At 37.9% G+C, this 16,186-nt stretch overlaps 1 protein-coding gene across 1 annotated transcript in view; it reads right to left on the reverse strand.

Annotated features, from left to right (window-relative positions):
* LOC126455619 (uncharacterized) overlaps positions 1-16,186 on the reverse strand; it is a 74,364-nt gene that overhangs the window by 23,340 nt on the left and 34,838 nt on the right. The window contains exon 2 of the mRNA XM_050091381.1: positions 4,942-5,799. Coding sequence (XP_049947338.1) covers positions 4,942-5,793 — 852 coding nt within the window. The 5' untranslated portion in view covers positions 5,794-5,799. The remainder of the gene's footprint in view (positions 1-4,941; positions 5,800-16,186) is intronic.

Below are 16,186 nucleotides of genomic sequence, written 5' to 3' on the forward strand. Positions count from 1 at the left end.
GGTTGCTCCAGACGAGTGTAGCGTCGATGATCAGTGCATCTCTCTTCTACAGTGCGACAAGTTTGTCCGATGTACGACATGCCGCAGCTACAAGGAATCTCGTAAACACCGGGTCTTCTTAGGCCAAGGCTGTCCTTAGATGAGCCAAAGAGTGCTCTGAGTTTTGCCGGCGGACGAAAAACACATTTAACTTTATGCTTCTTCAATAATCTTGCTATTTTTGAAGAGACACCGCCGATGTATGGCAAGATGACCATTCCCCTTTGTTCTTCGCCTTCTTCCACTTCCTCACGTTGGGTAACCCGCTTCGGTTGTAAGGCATGGCAAATTTCGAGTTCGGAATATCCATTTTGTTGGAAAACGATACGCAGATGGAGTAGCTCATTGGATAAGCGGTCTCAGTCTGATATGGCTCGTGCTCTGTGGACCAACGTCCTCAATACGCCACTTCGTTGAGAAGGATGGTGACAGCTGGTGGCCTGTAAGTATAAGTCCGTATGCGTTGGTTTACGGTACACTGCGTGACCCAATGTGCCATCTTCTTTTCTCCGTACCAACACGTCCAGGAATGGAAGATCGCCGTTTTTCTCCATCTCCATCGTGAACTTGATGTTGGGATGAAGCGAGTTAAGATGCTCAAAAAAAACATTCAGCGATGCAATGCCGTGAGACCAGATAACAAATGTATCGTCCACATATCGCCAAAAACACGTAGCTTTCAAATCCGACGTCTGGAGTGCTCTCTCCTCGAAGTCTTCCATGAAAAGATTAGCCACAATGGGTGACAGGGGACTACCCATTGCGACGCCGTCAGTCTGTTCAAAGTATTGTCCATTAAATAAAAAGTATGTCGAGGTGAACACATGTTGGAATAAGTCTAACAGTTCCCCATCCAGCTTCCCGCTAATGAGCAACAACGATTCCTGCAATGGTACTCGAGTAAAAAGTGAGACTACGTCAAAACTCACGAGTATATCTGATGGTACGAGTCGTAAGTTCTTGAGCCGACGAATAAAGTCTTGTGAGTTACGGATATGATGCTCACACTTTCCTACTAAAGGGCTCAATTGCGCTGCCAGATGTTTCGCGAGATTATACGTTGGTGCCCCGATATTACTCACAATAGGCCGCAGTGGCACATTATCCTTATGAATTTTGGGCAATCCGTATAGCCTGGGAGGTACGGGCGCCCGTGTACGTAGTCTCTTAGCAACCACGTCGGGGATCGTGCTGTTTTTGAGGAGCTCCAAAGTTTTTCGCTGAATTTTTGCTGTTGGGTCCTTAGTTAGGGTGCGATATGCAGAGTCGTCCAGAAGCTGGTGCATCTTGCTCAGATACATCGACGTGGAGAGGATAACAGTCGCATTTCCCTTATCCGCTGGTAAAATCACAATATCAGGATCTTCTCGTAGGGATCGAACCACTGACCTCTCTGCAGCTGTTAGATTGTTCTTAGGCACTTGAGTTCGTGTCAGAGCACGGCAAGTCTCCCGCCGGATCTCCTCGGCAGATTCCCTGGGAGGTTTCAGGATGCCTTGTTCGACGGAGCTAATGACGTCCAGAACAGGTGGTGTCCACGGAGTGGGTGCGAAGTTCAATCCTTTCTCCAGGACCGATACCGCCGCGTCAGGCTAAGGTTTGTCCGCTAGATTGTATACAGTTCGTCTACGAACTTCGTTGTTCTCTTCTTGTGGTAAAAGGTCTCTGAAGCGATGAAACTTATCGATTTGACGTGCTGCGTCTTGTTGTCGTTTCCAGTCTGAGAACGCCCAAGTAGCGCTGTCAACCCACGTCCAAGAATCAGCGGACAGTCTTGACGATATCTTCAAATGAAGTGCCAAGAGCTCTCTGGATACGAAGTCCAGTTCTCGCCGAGTATGGTGAATCCTTTCTCTTACCAGTGCGTGGCTTGCTCGATTTTTTTTATCCTTTTAGCGGCTGCAGAGGTTATGAAATGCGTCACCTTAGCGAACGTCGGAATAACTCGATGATCTCGGCATCTTAATAAAAACGTAAGGGCACATAGCAGTCTGCTCCTCTTATTCCGTAGTTTATCAAAACTGTTAACTTCTTTTACCATCTCCTCCCCGTACAGGTATCGGATGTGTTGCTTGAGGCTTTCCCGACGGACTTGTTGTATATATGGTTCTCGGGCGAGACGTCGGATGTCATAGTGCAAACTCCACAATATTTCGTCAGCGCAACTGGCCGACATCTTCAGGTGCGACGAACACACTGCTAAGGCAGGACCAGGGCCCCCTATTTATGCCAGTTTTAGGCTTAGCAAAAGCTCTCCTGCGAACCTTGCAAAACTAGCACTCCTGAAAGAAAGGATACTGCGGAGACATGGCTTAGCCACAGCCTAGGGGATGTTTCCAGAATGAAATTTTCACTCTGCAGCGGAGTGTGCGCTGATATGAAGCTCTCCTGCAAGGTTCGCAGGAGAGCTTCTGCTAAGTTTGGAATAGGAGACGAGGTACTGGCAGAAATAAAGCTGTGAGGAGGGGGCGTGAGTCGTGCTTGGGTAGCTCAGTTGGTAGAGCACTTGCGTTAGAAAGGCAAAGGTCCCGAGTTCGAGTCTCGGTCCGGCACACGTTTTTAATCTGCCAGGTAGTTTCATATCAGCGCACACTCCGCTGCAGAGTGAAAATCTCATCCTAGCTGCAAGACAGAAAGCAATAGATGCAAAAAAAATAAGTAATTAGTCCTAAAGAATGTAAAATTAGGAAAAAAAGGTGATATTTTATCACTGTTGCAGTAAATAGAGGAATGTTGTAAAAAATATCAATCTGGACCAAATTCAAAATGTATATTTTGTGGAGTATTTCTCAGCTGCAATGAAGATAAAAATATTTTTCCTTGACGCCAATTTGTAACTGTATAGTTACTATTTTAATGTTCACTGATTCGTAGCCTTAGTGCATTCTAGCACTACTGGATTCGTCACTTAGGAAAAGTGCTGTACTAAGAACTCTTGCTCGGCAAGCCACTGGTGCAGTTGTCGCCAAACTGCGGACAGTGGGCTGCATGCGTCAAGTGCTCGTGCGGCCCCCGATTCTCAGCCGATTTTATTTATAATATGAATCCAAAACCGTCAACTAACATTAAGGGTATAATTTTCCTACTCCGTAAAAAACAAACATACTTACAGAGCCAACAATATTTTAAACCGGTTTAGTTTTAATTGACGTTGGTAAATTCTGGCGTGAGCTAAGTAAACAGGCCGCTTCCTTAAGGGGCGAGGGATAAGTAGCGTGGCGACTGCGGGTTTAGTGAATGTGAGAGGGGGAATATTTTACTGTTTGTCTTTCAGTACTGAAAAAATGGTTCAAATGGCTCTGAGCACTATGCGACTTAACTTCTGAGGTCATCAGTCGCTTAGAACTCAGAACTAATTAAACCTAACTAACCTAAGGACATCACACACATCCATGCCCGAGGCAGGATTCGAACCTGCGACCGTAGCGGTCGCTCGGCTCCAGACTGTAGCGCCTAGAACAGCACGGCCACTCCGGCCGGCTCCAGAACTGACAACTGACAGGCGTGCACAGTGGTACCAATCAAAAGCAATGGCGTACTGTAGAGTTGGACACGGAAGTAACATATATTCGTTAATCTGCATATTATTTTGAGCAATGAATAAGAAGTTAAATTAAGGCTTTTGTAATACAACGCAATAAGTAGAAGAAAAGTGACATTCAAAACATTTAGTAAACGTTTGTGACCGTGTCTCATACTGCATACGGTTTTTAAATGTAAGTACAATAATTGTTATTAACCATTATTTGCTCACTCAGACAACACAACAGCGTATCGCCTGTCAATCACAGTGTCACAAATTTCGGGTCCGCACCTGAGGCCATTGGATACTTATCGCGCCGTTATAATACAGGGTGTCTCTTCTAAGAGTCGTCAGGCGCATTTTCTCTGGTATTTCAGCAGATATTCGCAATTTCGTTTTCGCACTGTGCAGCTGGAGTCAGCCAGAAGCAAACACTGCTCATAACAACTTTCATGCGATGCCGAGCTTCGACGGAATGCGAAATTTTGGGTTCCCATGCGACAGAGCGATCCCAGATTAGTCACGTACGATATTCGTTTTATCGAAAGGTGTTAACAGGGACAGTAAAACACAAAGAATAGTCTGTACTCCAGCAGTCACATCACTGCCCTGGCCTGCGATGATTGCTACTGTTGTGCACCAACGCTTTCCAGTCGCTGCTACAATACTGATTATTCTTTGTGTTTTACTGTCCCCGTCAACACATATCGATAAAACGAATATCGCTCTTCTTGACCAATGTGAGATCGCTCTATCGAATTTAAAAGCAAAATTCCGCTTTAAAAATAATTTTTTTTAGAACGCTTTCCGTTCACACAAGATGTCGTCTGGACTTTCCAGATACACATTGCAAAAGCGAAATTGCAAACATATGCCGAAACACCAGAGAATATGCGCCTGACGACTCTTAGGAGAGATAGTTTGTTGGAGGCTCATAACATATTAATTAAGTACATTATCAATGTGTAATAAGATTGGTAGATTTGCCAGCCGAGGCGCCGCTCCACAACGTCAGTATTGTCTCTTGAACAAGAAGTTTGACGACCACTGCACTGGAGGGTCAGATGATACTCAAAAGTACCACCTTCCTAAAATGGTAAGAAAATAAAACTAAAATTCCGAAAAGAGATATCTGTAATTTTTGTTACTGTTTACTGCAGTTACTCAGGAGAACACTGGGAAGTTTACGAGTTTTTGATGGTTCAGACAACAAAGGGTTAAGTTGATTTTTTCACAGTTATGCATTTTACTGAAATAAAATAATGTAGAACAAAAAATAAAATGTTCTCCTAACGCTTTTTTCGCTTGTGACCGCGTTTCCATTTCAGTCTATTGAAAAGTCAGCAAATTCCAGTATTTTTAAGTTTTTGTAAACTCACTTGGAAATCGATGATTCTGACGTCTGTCACGTGGTCACCGCTGTACCTGAACATGAGGTTGTTCTTCCACGCGTCGCCGTGAAGCAGAACGACCAGCACCGGTGTCAAAGAGGTCACCGCATGTTCCACCCTGTCGAAAATGTCAGCACTCAGCTCTCTGTATTTTGTTGCGTATTTCTCATAACCGGTATGCTTTCCCAGATTTTCCCCCACTGCTGCGAAAGCCTTGTGCGTGTAGGTCCGGAAGAAATCCTTAGCTCCCTCTAGGTACAATGGATGGGTTTTGAACGTGGGACCAGCGAGGGACTCGTGACCTGCGAACAAAAGAGAGGCAGCGTGGAGGCGCGCCAGACACTTCACAACCAGCGAACACTGTTCCAGATCCAGGAGTTTCCCGTTCTCGGCCACCATGAAGCCCGATTCCTGCAAGTCCTCCAGGACGAGATACTCCGTGGGCAGAGAGCCGCTGTGGTAACAGCTGGCAGCCAGTGGCTGCCAGTCGCTGCCTTCTACGGCCTTCAGAGCAGAGCTTACGGCGGGCAGCATCTCCTTGTATAAGAGGGTCTCTCTGAGAAACAGGCCGCCTATGTGCACAGCCTCCATGCTAGCTCCTGACCGACTGAGACTCTTCACAATCATCGACCGCTTCCTCGCCTGACCGCTGCCGTGGCGCACCCTCGCCACCACACGGTGTATCTCGCCGTGGAAACCACCTCCGCTAGGGTCCGCTCCGGCTATGTCCATCGATTCCACGTGCAGATCATCGTCACTCTCCGCCTTTCTCAACGACGAAGCCACGAATTTTTCGTCGATCCACTCTGGCAGTGTGGTCTTCTCACCAGTCTGGGCCATCTCTTCCTGATATGCACACGCAGAAACACGATATTAGAAATGGTAGACCCCATATTGGAAAGTTAATAAACTATAATAGCAGACTCAAAATCAGTTACAACAGCAGACTCAAAATCAGTACACAGAAATCTACTCATAAGGCATTTAAGGTGTTCCAAAAACAAAAAAATGGAAAAAAAGATGACATCTCCTTAGTTATAATGAAATACACGCATCAGCCAACTTGGCACGTCCCTCACAACAGGAGTAGTATAAGAATGTAGATACTGGCGCACTTCCCAACATTGCCCATTTTTAGATATAATACGAGGCATTTCTTTTAGCATTTATCACCGATTTTAACAGTCAGATCATTTTTCAATACAAAAATTGGCTTTTCAAATGAGACACACTTACAAAAACTGCGTAAGTTTTTAGTAATTGACAGACAATAAAAATGGATAACAATCCTGAAGATTTTTTTACTTCCTAAACATAAAACGTCCAAGATACTACCCCAATGTCCATTTCTCATCGATTTAAAAAAAAAAAATCAAATGAGGCGTAAAATAATTACATATAATTGATGGACAGCAAATGGGCATCCATTTATTATCTCAATTAATTGTAAAATATATTTTAAGGGCAGTTAAAGATTTTCAGTTGTATTTAATTCTCAGTCATTGTATTATTTACGAGTGGTTCACTTTCTAATTGCTTTATAAATACGTTATTATAACTGATAATACTGTTATAGTTATTATTTAATTCAATTTTTAAAAAATATTTTTGTCATATTTCATATTGACATATTTTGAAATATAAAAACGTAAAATAAGGCATATCAAACTCCACTGAGTTATAGTAACTTGTGATATCTAGTTCAAAATATTTCTTACCATCTAATCCAGCTACTTCTACAGTTTGTAGTTCACTATATGATATGGAAATTTTAGGATTTTTCAGTATATTATCTCATTGCTCTAGCTCAAAATTAGACTCATTTTTAACAACTGTTACCCTAATTTCCATATTTTCTATGAGAATTTTGCCCTCTTTTGGAAGTGTATCTTTTATTTACACCATCATTATCGTACTCAGACCATCTTAGTATAACATCTCCAGCACTTGAGCTCCATGTAAAAATTACAGAAACGTCTCCTTCCCAAATTAGCTCCTTATAATCTTTGAAAAATCCACTCAACATTTCCAGTGGGTATAGTACTTCATTTTTCTTCTTTTTTATTTTACCATTATTTAGTATATGTCATTCTATACATAGTTTATCATTAACAGATCATGTTAAATTCAGTAATATTCATGAAGAAATAAAAGTATGCTCATTTCTAGATAAAACATTATTTCCCTTTTTATAGTTATAAAGTCAAATAGTTTTGCTACATATTTGTTTATCACTTTTTTATTTGATTTTCCATCATATGTTAGATAATCTGTACCATCAGCTCCAATAATTTATGTACAACTGGGTGTGATTAGGATGCAACCATCCATCACCAATATGAATATTAATTTCTGTATCCTTGTTGGGAATATTCAGGCTATTTTTGGTTTTCTCATTCATAGGTAATGCGTAATACCAATAGTTTTCAATCTTGTTCATTTATAAAGAATAAAATCATCATTTCATCTCTAAAATAACTGTTACAGTAGCGCCATTGAAATACAATTAATCCTGAATTTTATCATGAAATGGAATAAATAAAGGATGATTTGATTCATAAATTATTAGTGTTCCAAACTCTACATTAGGCTTAAATGAAGCAATAGTATTAGTTTCATGGTGAAAGTGATCATTACGATTTATGAACATCCCATCAGCTAAATAAAAATTGATATTAATTAACTCAAATGATATAATTTTTGGAATATCATTAGATAGATAGATAGATAGATAGACATCCAGCGATCACAGGCCCTGCAGACCATACACGGCTTCCACAAACTGCCTCCATTCCTTCCTGTTTTGTGCTCAATTCCTACAGGTGTCTTTGATCCCCAGGGCTGCAGGGTCCATCATGTCTTCCATCCAGCACTGCCTTTGTCGTCCAGTGGGGCATTTGGTGTTTGGTTTCCCATCTAGTGCCATCTTTGCGTGTCTTCCATCTGGCATACAGGCTACATGGTCCACCCATTGTATTCTTTTGCTCTTTATGTTCTGAAGGATAGTTGGTTGTCGCATCAGTAGGTATATTCCCTCATTTTCCCTCCTCCTCCATTCTCCATTATCTAAAACTGGTCCCCAAATCTTCCTCATTACTCTTCTTTCAAATATTAATAGTTTTTCCTTTTCTCACTTAGTCATGCTCTTGAACTGTACATTACTGCTGGGCATATCACTGTGTTGTAGATTTTCATCTTAGTGTTCTCTGAGATCGATTTAGAACTGAACGTGTCTGTGAGAGAATCCATGCATTTCATTCCCAGTGCTATTCTTCCCTTGATGTCCATTTTTGAACTGGTGTAATCTCTAGAACCTCTTGCCATCTAGCTCAAGAAATTCTTGCTGCTCTTGTCTTTTTCCTAATTGCATGAACTCTGTTTTGTCTTGATTCACTTTGAACCTACCTTCTGTCCTCCTGTTCATAATTGTCCATTTTCTGGTACATTCCTTTCAACTCATACTTTGATTCACTTAGTAGTACTATGTCATTGGCATATGCCAGACAATTGAAGTTACCATCCACCTCTACTCCAGTCCACTCCTCTTGCCTACGCTCTTTTATTACATTTTTTAAAATGTCATTGAACCGACCACATGAGAGAGCTCCTTGGAAACGTACTGCTGCCTTTGACCCTTCCATACAAGCTTGCATCATTCTCACTAGCTTCTCAGGGATTCTGAAGTCATCCATTGCATTGTATAGGCTATTCCTGTGGGTGCTCTCATATGCACGTTGAAAATCTACGAACAGGCTGTAGATATCTGTATCATATTCCCAGTGTTTTCCAAACATTTGTCTTAGTGTGAAAATGTGATCTATTGTCGAAGGATTTGGTCGAAAGCCAGCTTGGTTCTCCTGTATGTTATGCTCTATGAATGTGCGCAATTTTCTGAGGATAACGATGGACAGTACCTTATGCGTTACATTCAACAAACTGATTCGTCTGTAGTTACCACATTCCATTTTGCTTCCCTTCTTGTATATTGGGCATATAATAGCCAATTTCTGTTCTTCTGGCAGTGTCTCCTTCTCCAATATCAACTGGATCAGTTTACATATCTCTAATTGTAAGCTCTCACCTCTGTCCTTGATTAATTCTGAAGTTCTTCTGTCCTTCCCTGGGGCTTTATTGTTTCTGAGTCCTTGATTGTGATTTTCACGTATTCTTCACTACCTTCCCATTCTTCTTCATCTTTCCTTTCCTATGTAGTGTCTGCAGGTAACATCTCATCTGGGTCTGGGCGATACAACAGTTCTGAGAAGAATTCTTTCCATCTTTCTACAATTCTTTCATGGTCATTTATTAAGCTGCCATTCTCATCTCTAATGAAAAAAGTTGGGCTCTGAAATCCATATTTCTGATTTTTTATATTTTAGAATAATTGTCTTGTATTGTAGTTTTGACCTTCTGCTTCAACTTGTTCTATCAAACTGGTTACGTATTATATTCTCTTCTTTGTTCTTAGGATTATATTTGTCCTCCTTCTGACATTGATAAAATGTTCCCTTTGCTGCTCATTCTCATCATTAGCAATACTCTTTTCATTGGTTTCCATATTTTGATTAAATTCTAACACACTGACAATACTATCTTTTATCTCCATATGCAACTTAACATCACTCTCAATTGTTAGTCTATTTAAGCACTCATCTGCTTTAATGTGTATATTAGGCTTTTTTATATGAATAAACTTTTTCTAAATTTTTAAGGCATATTAACCTGTTGGAATTATTATTTTCTCTCCATCACAATATAGTTTGTTATTTTTTGCTGTAACAAATGGAGTCAAAAATTCAGTATAAAAACCAACCAATGCTACACTTCTAAAACTATCTCTTATAGGTACAGTTAGTCTTTTTTTTAGCACTGATAAATTATCACTCAGTTGTATTACTCAACTCATTTATTGGTAATTAAATGAAAACAAATTGGGATCCAAAAATAAGAATCTCAGAAAAGAAGTGAAAAAATAAACATAGTAAATTATTACCTAATTCCAGTAGATGTGCTATTATTCGGCCTGGGGGATGTGGTAAAACAACATTAATGATCGATAATTATATTTTAGCACCAGGATGGTTAAATTGGGATAAAATTAATCATCTATACATTTTTTATTAAGTCTGAATCATTCAAAGTATCAAGAATTTATTTAAAAATGTAAAAAAATGAAGATAAATTATATGCTGAAACAGCTACATGTATTAGTAGCAATGATGAAATTATACCATTACATGAGTGTAAAGATAGTACAGTTGTAGTATTTGATGACTTTATATTGGAAAATCAAGATATTGTAAGAGAATATTTTACTAGAGGTAGACATAATGGAATATATTGTTTTTATTTAGCTCAAACATACTCAGAGATATCAAAACAACTAGTCCAAGTCTCAACTTTTAAATATTTTGAGGCAAGATGACAAAAATCTACTTCATATTTATCATGAATTTCTTGGTGGTGATTTAAGATGTGACGAATTCAGAAATATGTATAGTAAATGTTGGAATGATGATTTTGGTTTTATAACAGTAGACATGACATGTAAATCAAATGATGGTAAATACAGAGCACAAATTAAACATTTCCTAACATAAATATTTTATATCGATGCAATTGAACAAGTAAAAGAAGGAGTTTTAGTATTAGGTGATAACATTTTGGAAGTTATTGAAGAAAATAGAGAAGTTGAAAAACAAATTCTTCCTTATGCTTATCACCATTTAGAAGAATTTAATGATATACCATCACTTAGACAATATGAAAGTCCACAGTGTGACTATACTTGAAGTCAATCTGAAATACAAGATTTATTAATGAAGTACGGAGAAAAAATAAAGAAGGATAAAAATGTTAAAAAATATATAAGTGGAAGAATGTTACAATATATTAATCACGGTGAAGATAAAGGTTTTGGATTAAGACTTCTTAGTTCATTTAAATTTGTTGGTAAATCACTGGTAAAATTTGAAGGAGATAAATTAACTGTGGGTGATAGGACATATAAGGTGCAGATGGATCAATGAATCTTTTAACTGAAGGATGTATTACTATGGATGATATGAATGATTAATTTAATTCTATTGATTTATCAAACTATGCAGATATTTTTTTCAAAGCAGGAGCATTATATTCTGTTAAAAATCCAAATAAAATAAAATCGAGTAAAGAAGTGAAATAAAAGAAACTGTTGAAGTTTATTATTCAAATTTATCACAAAATATTGATGATACAGAAAAGGAAAAAATGGTGAAGGATTAATAAAAAATGTACAGAAAAGCCAATTGAATGTGTTTGGTTAAGTAATGTTAGAGATATAAGTGATAGATTAACAGTATCCCATGGAGAAGAATTGGCTGTAAATAAAAACTATCATGATGAAAAAGTTGGCATAGTACAGATGTTAACAAATCTCATCATCAACAATCTGAAAGGAACTCCATACTCAATTACATTTGTAAATCATTTACCACACACATTTTGGGAAAATGGAAAACGTGGTAAAGGATTAGTAAATTGGGCTTTAAATAATTTACCAATGTCAGAGATGCATTTTCCAGCATGTTATTAATGTGGGCCATTTACTAAGCTAGAAGAAAGACTAGCGTGTGGAGATAAAGGAATTAATCGATTAGATGAAGCTTGCAAACAACATGCTATAGCCTATAGAGATAATAAAGACTTATAAAAAAGACATAAAGCAAATAACGAGCTTCAATTAGCTGCAAAAGAAAGAATGCATGTTCCTGATGCTTCAGTTGGTGAAAACGTTGCAGCTACTGCAGTTAGAGGAATAATGCATGGAGAAAGAAAACTGGGAATGGGACTTGACCTAGATAATAATGGAGGGGTTTATAATTTTTTATTTTATAAATGAATAGCTTTGACAGTGTTAAAAAATTTCTACCTAGTGGTAAAATTTAACCAACAGCAATTAAAATTAAAGCTAATTATGATCAACTGTACTGTATTGATCAGTTTTTAACTGAAGCACCAAAAAATAAAATGAGATAACATTAGCAACTCCAATTGTGAAAAAAATTATTGAATATCTAACCAAAAAGGAAGAAGGATCTGGTTTTAGTATACATGTAGGTGATTTCCTACCACTACTTTTTGCAGCACTACCATATTTAACTACTACTGGTACACTAGAAGGTGGTGCTGCAGCAGTTGCAAATGCTGTTATCAATAAAATGAAAGGTGGTAAAGAATTAGAAGAGCAAAAGGTGTGTAATTTAGAAATGGAAAAGAAAGGTACAGGGTTAAAAAACTTTGCAAAAAGAATTGGACAAGTATCCTAATGCACTAAAAATTTTAATATAGAGAACCTTGTTAAGCAATTGAAAACTGAACATTTTCATGGTGTATTTATGACTGATGAGTTCCCTAATAAACTAAAAGATTTTGCATATGGAATCGTTAATTTGGATACATCTGATCATGTTGGAACACAATGGATATGTTACTATAGGAATAATTATAAAAAATTTGTGTTTGACTCATTTGGTGGAAATATACCTGAACAGATAGTTAATTATTTGAAGAAAAATGATCTGTCCTATAAAAATGAGAAGATACAAAATTTTAATGAAGTAATATGTGACCATTTTAGTTTATTTGTATCCTATCAAATGGTTATGAATTTGATGATATTTTGAATCTAATAAATGAACATTTTTGGAAACAAAATAAGCAAACAAAGTGGTAAAAAACAGATCTAAAGAATTAGAAAAAATAAAAAGATTTAGAATTGGAAATAGAAAATGTTATTAAGCAACTTCAAACGGAATGAAGAAGCATCTTTAAAATAAGTAAAGGATATATTGATTTTAAAGGTAGAAGATTAGTAGACATAAAAGATCCTATAAACTGTTATCATGCAGTTACCAAACAATTCTTAGAGAAAGAATTTATTAGATGACCTGAATACACAAGTATTCTAACACAATTCAATAACAATGCCACCACAACAAAACTTTATGAAAAAATTATGCAGTTTCATAATGATAACCACAACACATCTACATCTACATCCGTACTCCGCAAGCCACCTGACAGTGTGTGCAGAGGGTACCTTGAGTACCTCTATCAGTTCTCCCTTCTATTCCAGTCTTGTACTGATTGTGGAAAGAAAGATAGGTGGTATGCCTCTATGTGGGCTCTAATCTCTCTGATTTTATCCTCATGATCTCTTTGCGAGACATATGTAGCAGGGAGCAATATACTGCTTGACTCCTCAGTGAAGGTATGTTCTCGAAACTTCAACAAAAGCCCGTACTGAGCTAGTGAGTCTTCCACTGGAGTTTATCTATCACCTCCGTAACGCTTTCGTGATTACTAAATGATCATGTAACGAAGCACATTGCTCACCGTAGGACCTTCTCTATCTCTTCTATCAACCCTATCTAGTACAGATCCCACACTGGTGAGCAGTGGGTGAACAAGCGTACTGTAAACTATTTTCTTTGTTTTCAGATTGCATTTCCTTAGGATTCTTCCAATGAATCTCAGTCTGGCATCTGCTTTACCGACGATCAACTTTATATGATCGTTCCATTTTAAATCACTCCTAATGCCTACTCCCAGATAATTTATGGAATTAACTGCTTCCATTTGCTGACCTGCTATATTGTAGCTAAATGATAAAGGACCTTTCTTTCTATGTAGTCACAGCACATTACTCTTGTCTACATTGAGACTCAATTGCTATTCCCTGCATCATGTATCAATTCGGTGCACATCCTCCTGCATTTCAGTACAATTTTCCACTGTTACAACCTCTTGATATACCACAGCATCATCTGCAGAAAGTATCAGTGAACTTACAATGTTATCCACAAGGTCATTTATGTATATTGTGAATAGCAATGATCCTACAACACTCCCCTGTGGCACACCTGAAATCACTCTTACTTTGGAAGACTCTCTCCATTGAGAATGACATGCTGAGTTCTGTTATCTAGGAACTCTGCAATCCCATTATACAATTTGTCTGATAGTCCATATGCTCTTGCTTTGTTCATTAAACGACTGTGGGGAACTGTATCGAATGTCTTGTGGAGGTCAAGAAACACGGAATCTACCTGGGAAACCGTGTCTATAGCCCTCTGAGTCTCGTGGACGAATAGCGCGAGCTGAGTTTCACACGATCGTCTTTTTCGAAACCCATGCTGATTCCTACAGAGTAGATTTCTAGTCTCCAGAAAAGTCATTATACTCGAATATAATACATGTTCCAAAATTCTACAACTAATCGACGTTAGAGATATAGTTCTATAAATTTGCACATCTGTCCGACGTCCCTTCTTGAAAACGGGGATGACCTGTGCCCTTTTCCTCTTCTAGAGACCTACAGCACACCGCTGCAAGAAGGGGGTCAAGTTCCTTCGCGTACTCTGTGTAAAATCGAACTGGCATCCCATCAGGTCCAGCAGCCTTACCTCTTTTGAGCGATTTTAATTGTTTCTATATCCCTCCAACGTCTATATCGGTATCTACCATTTGGTTATCTGTGCGACAACCTAGAGAAGGAACTACAGTGCAGTCCTGCTCTGTGAAAGAGCTTTGGAAAAAGACATTTAGTATGATGGCCTTTAGTCTGTCATCCTCTGTTTCAGTACCATTTTGGTCACAGAGTGTCTGGACATTTTATTCTGATCCACCTACCACTTTGACATAAGACCAAAATTTCTTAAGATTTTCTGCCAAGTCAGTACATAGAACTTTACTTTCGAATTCGTTGAACGCCTCTCGCGTAGCCCTCCTCACACTACAGCTTGCTTCGCGTAATTTTTGTTTGTCTGCAAGGCTTTGGCTATGTTTATGTTTACTGTGAAGTTGCCTTTGCTTCTTCAGCAGTTTTCTAACTCGTTTGATGTACCACGGTGGCTCTTTTCCATCTCTTCCAGCTTGGAACATAATCATCTAATGCATATTGTATGATGGTTTTGAACTTTGTCCACTGATCCTCAACACTACCTGTACTTGCGACAAAACTTTCGTGTTGAGCCGTCAAGTACTCTGAAATCTGCTTTTTGTCACTTTTTCTAAACAGAAAAATCTTCCTACCTTTTTTAATATTTCTATTTACAGTTGAAATCATAGATGCAGTAACCACTTTATGATCGCTGATTCCCTGTTCTGCATTAACTGTTTCAAATAGTTTGGGTCTGTTTGTTATCAGAAGGTCTAATATGTTATTACCATGAGTCGGTTCTCTGTTTAACTGCTCAAGGTAGTTTTCAGATCATGCACTTAAAAAAATTTCACAGGTTCCTTTTTCCCTGCCACCCATTATAACCGTTTGAGTCTCCCAGTCTATAATGCCTATTGCTGAAACAGTTAATAATCTGAAATCAGATTGTAATAAAAGATTTGGAATTTATGATAGTAGCATGGTGCATCTTAATAAACAAATAGAAAAGATGATAGCGACTCTCATTGACCTAGAAAATAATGTACATGATTAATTAGAATTGACATTACTTTTGATGATCCTTCTGAGTGTCAGAAAAGTTTATTTCCATATTTGATTATGGTCAAGAAGACTCTAATAAAGGCATATACAGAAATGGCTGTAGCAGTTGATCGTAAAAGTTTTAAAATGTCTATGTTTCCTCCATCAACACCTTTCACTGATCTTCCACAATGCAGATGCTAGTTTAATATTGAGTATGATGGGTCAAGTCAATTTAAACCTGTTAGAGTATTTACGTATTTGGTGACTTATTTACATTACTTGATTATGAATAACAATTTTAAGCTATATAAATGGATCACATTTGGCGTTTTAAATGTAAAAAATTTATGGAAACACATAATCCTCACAGAGTAACAACTAAAAATGGAAGACAAAGATTAAAAGTATTTGTTTAGCACGTAAAACTGTAAAAAGTAAATTTGTTAAAAAAATTTCTAGGTGAAGGTGTGAGTCATGAAGAAATAATGAATGAATTACATGAACCGATGAGAAAAAATTATAATAGAAGAAAAGTTGAAGCTTTTGGAATAGATGATTTATGGCAAGCTCATTTTGTTGAAATGGTGGCTGACGTTTTCGAAAAAATATTTAGAGACCGATTTACAAACTGACAATGGAAAAGAATTCTACAATAACGATTTTAAACATCTGCTGAAGAAATATAATATTAATCATTATTCAACATTTAGTTAATTAAAAGCATCTGTTGTTGAAAGATTTAATAGAACACTTAAAGAAAGAAGGTTT

Source organism: Schistocerca serialis, chromosome 2 (assembly GCF_023864345.2).
Source record: "Schistocerca serialis cubense isolate TAMUIC-IGC-003099 chromosome 2, iqSchSeri2.2, whole genome shotgun sequence".
Lineage (NCBI taxonomy): Eukaryota > Metazoa > Arthropoda > Insecta > Orthoptera > Acrididae > Schistocerca > Schistocerca serialis.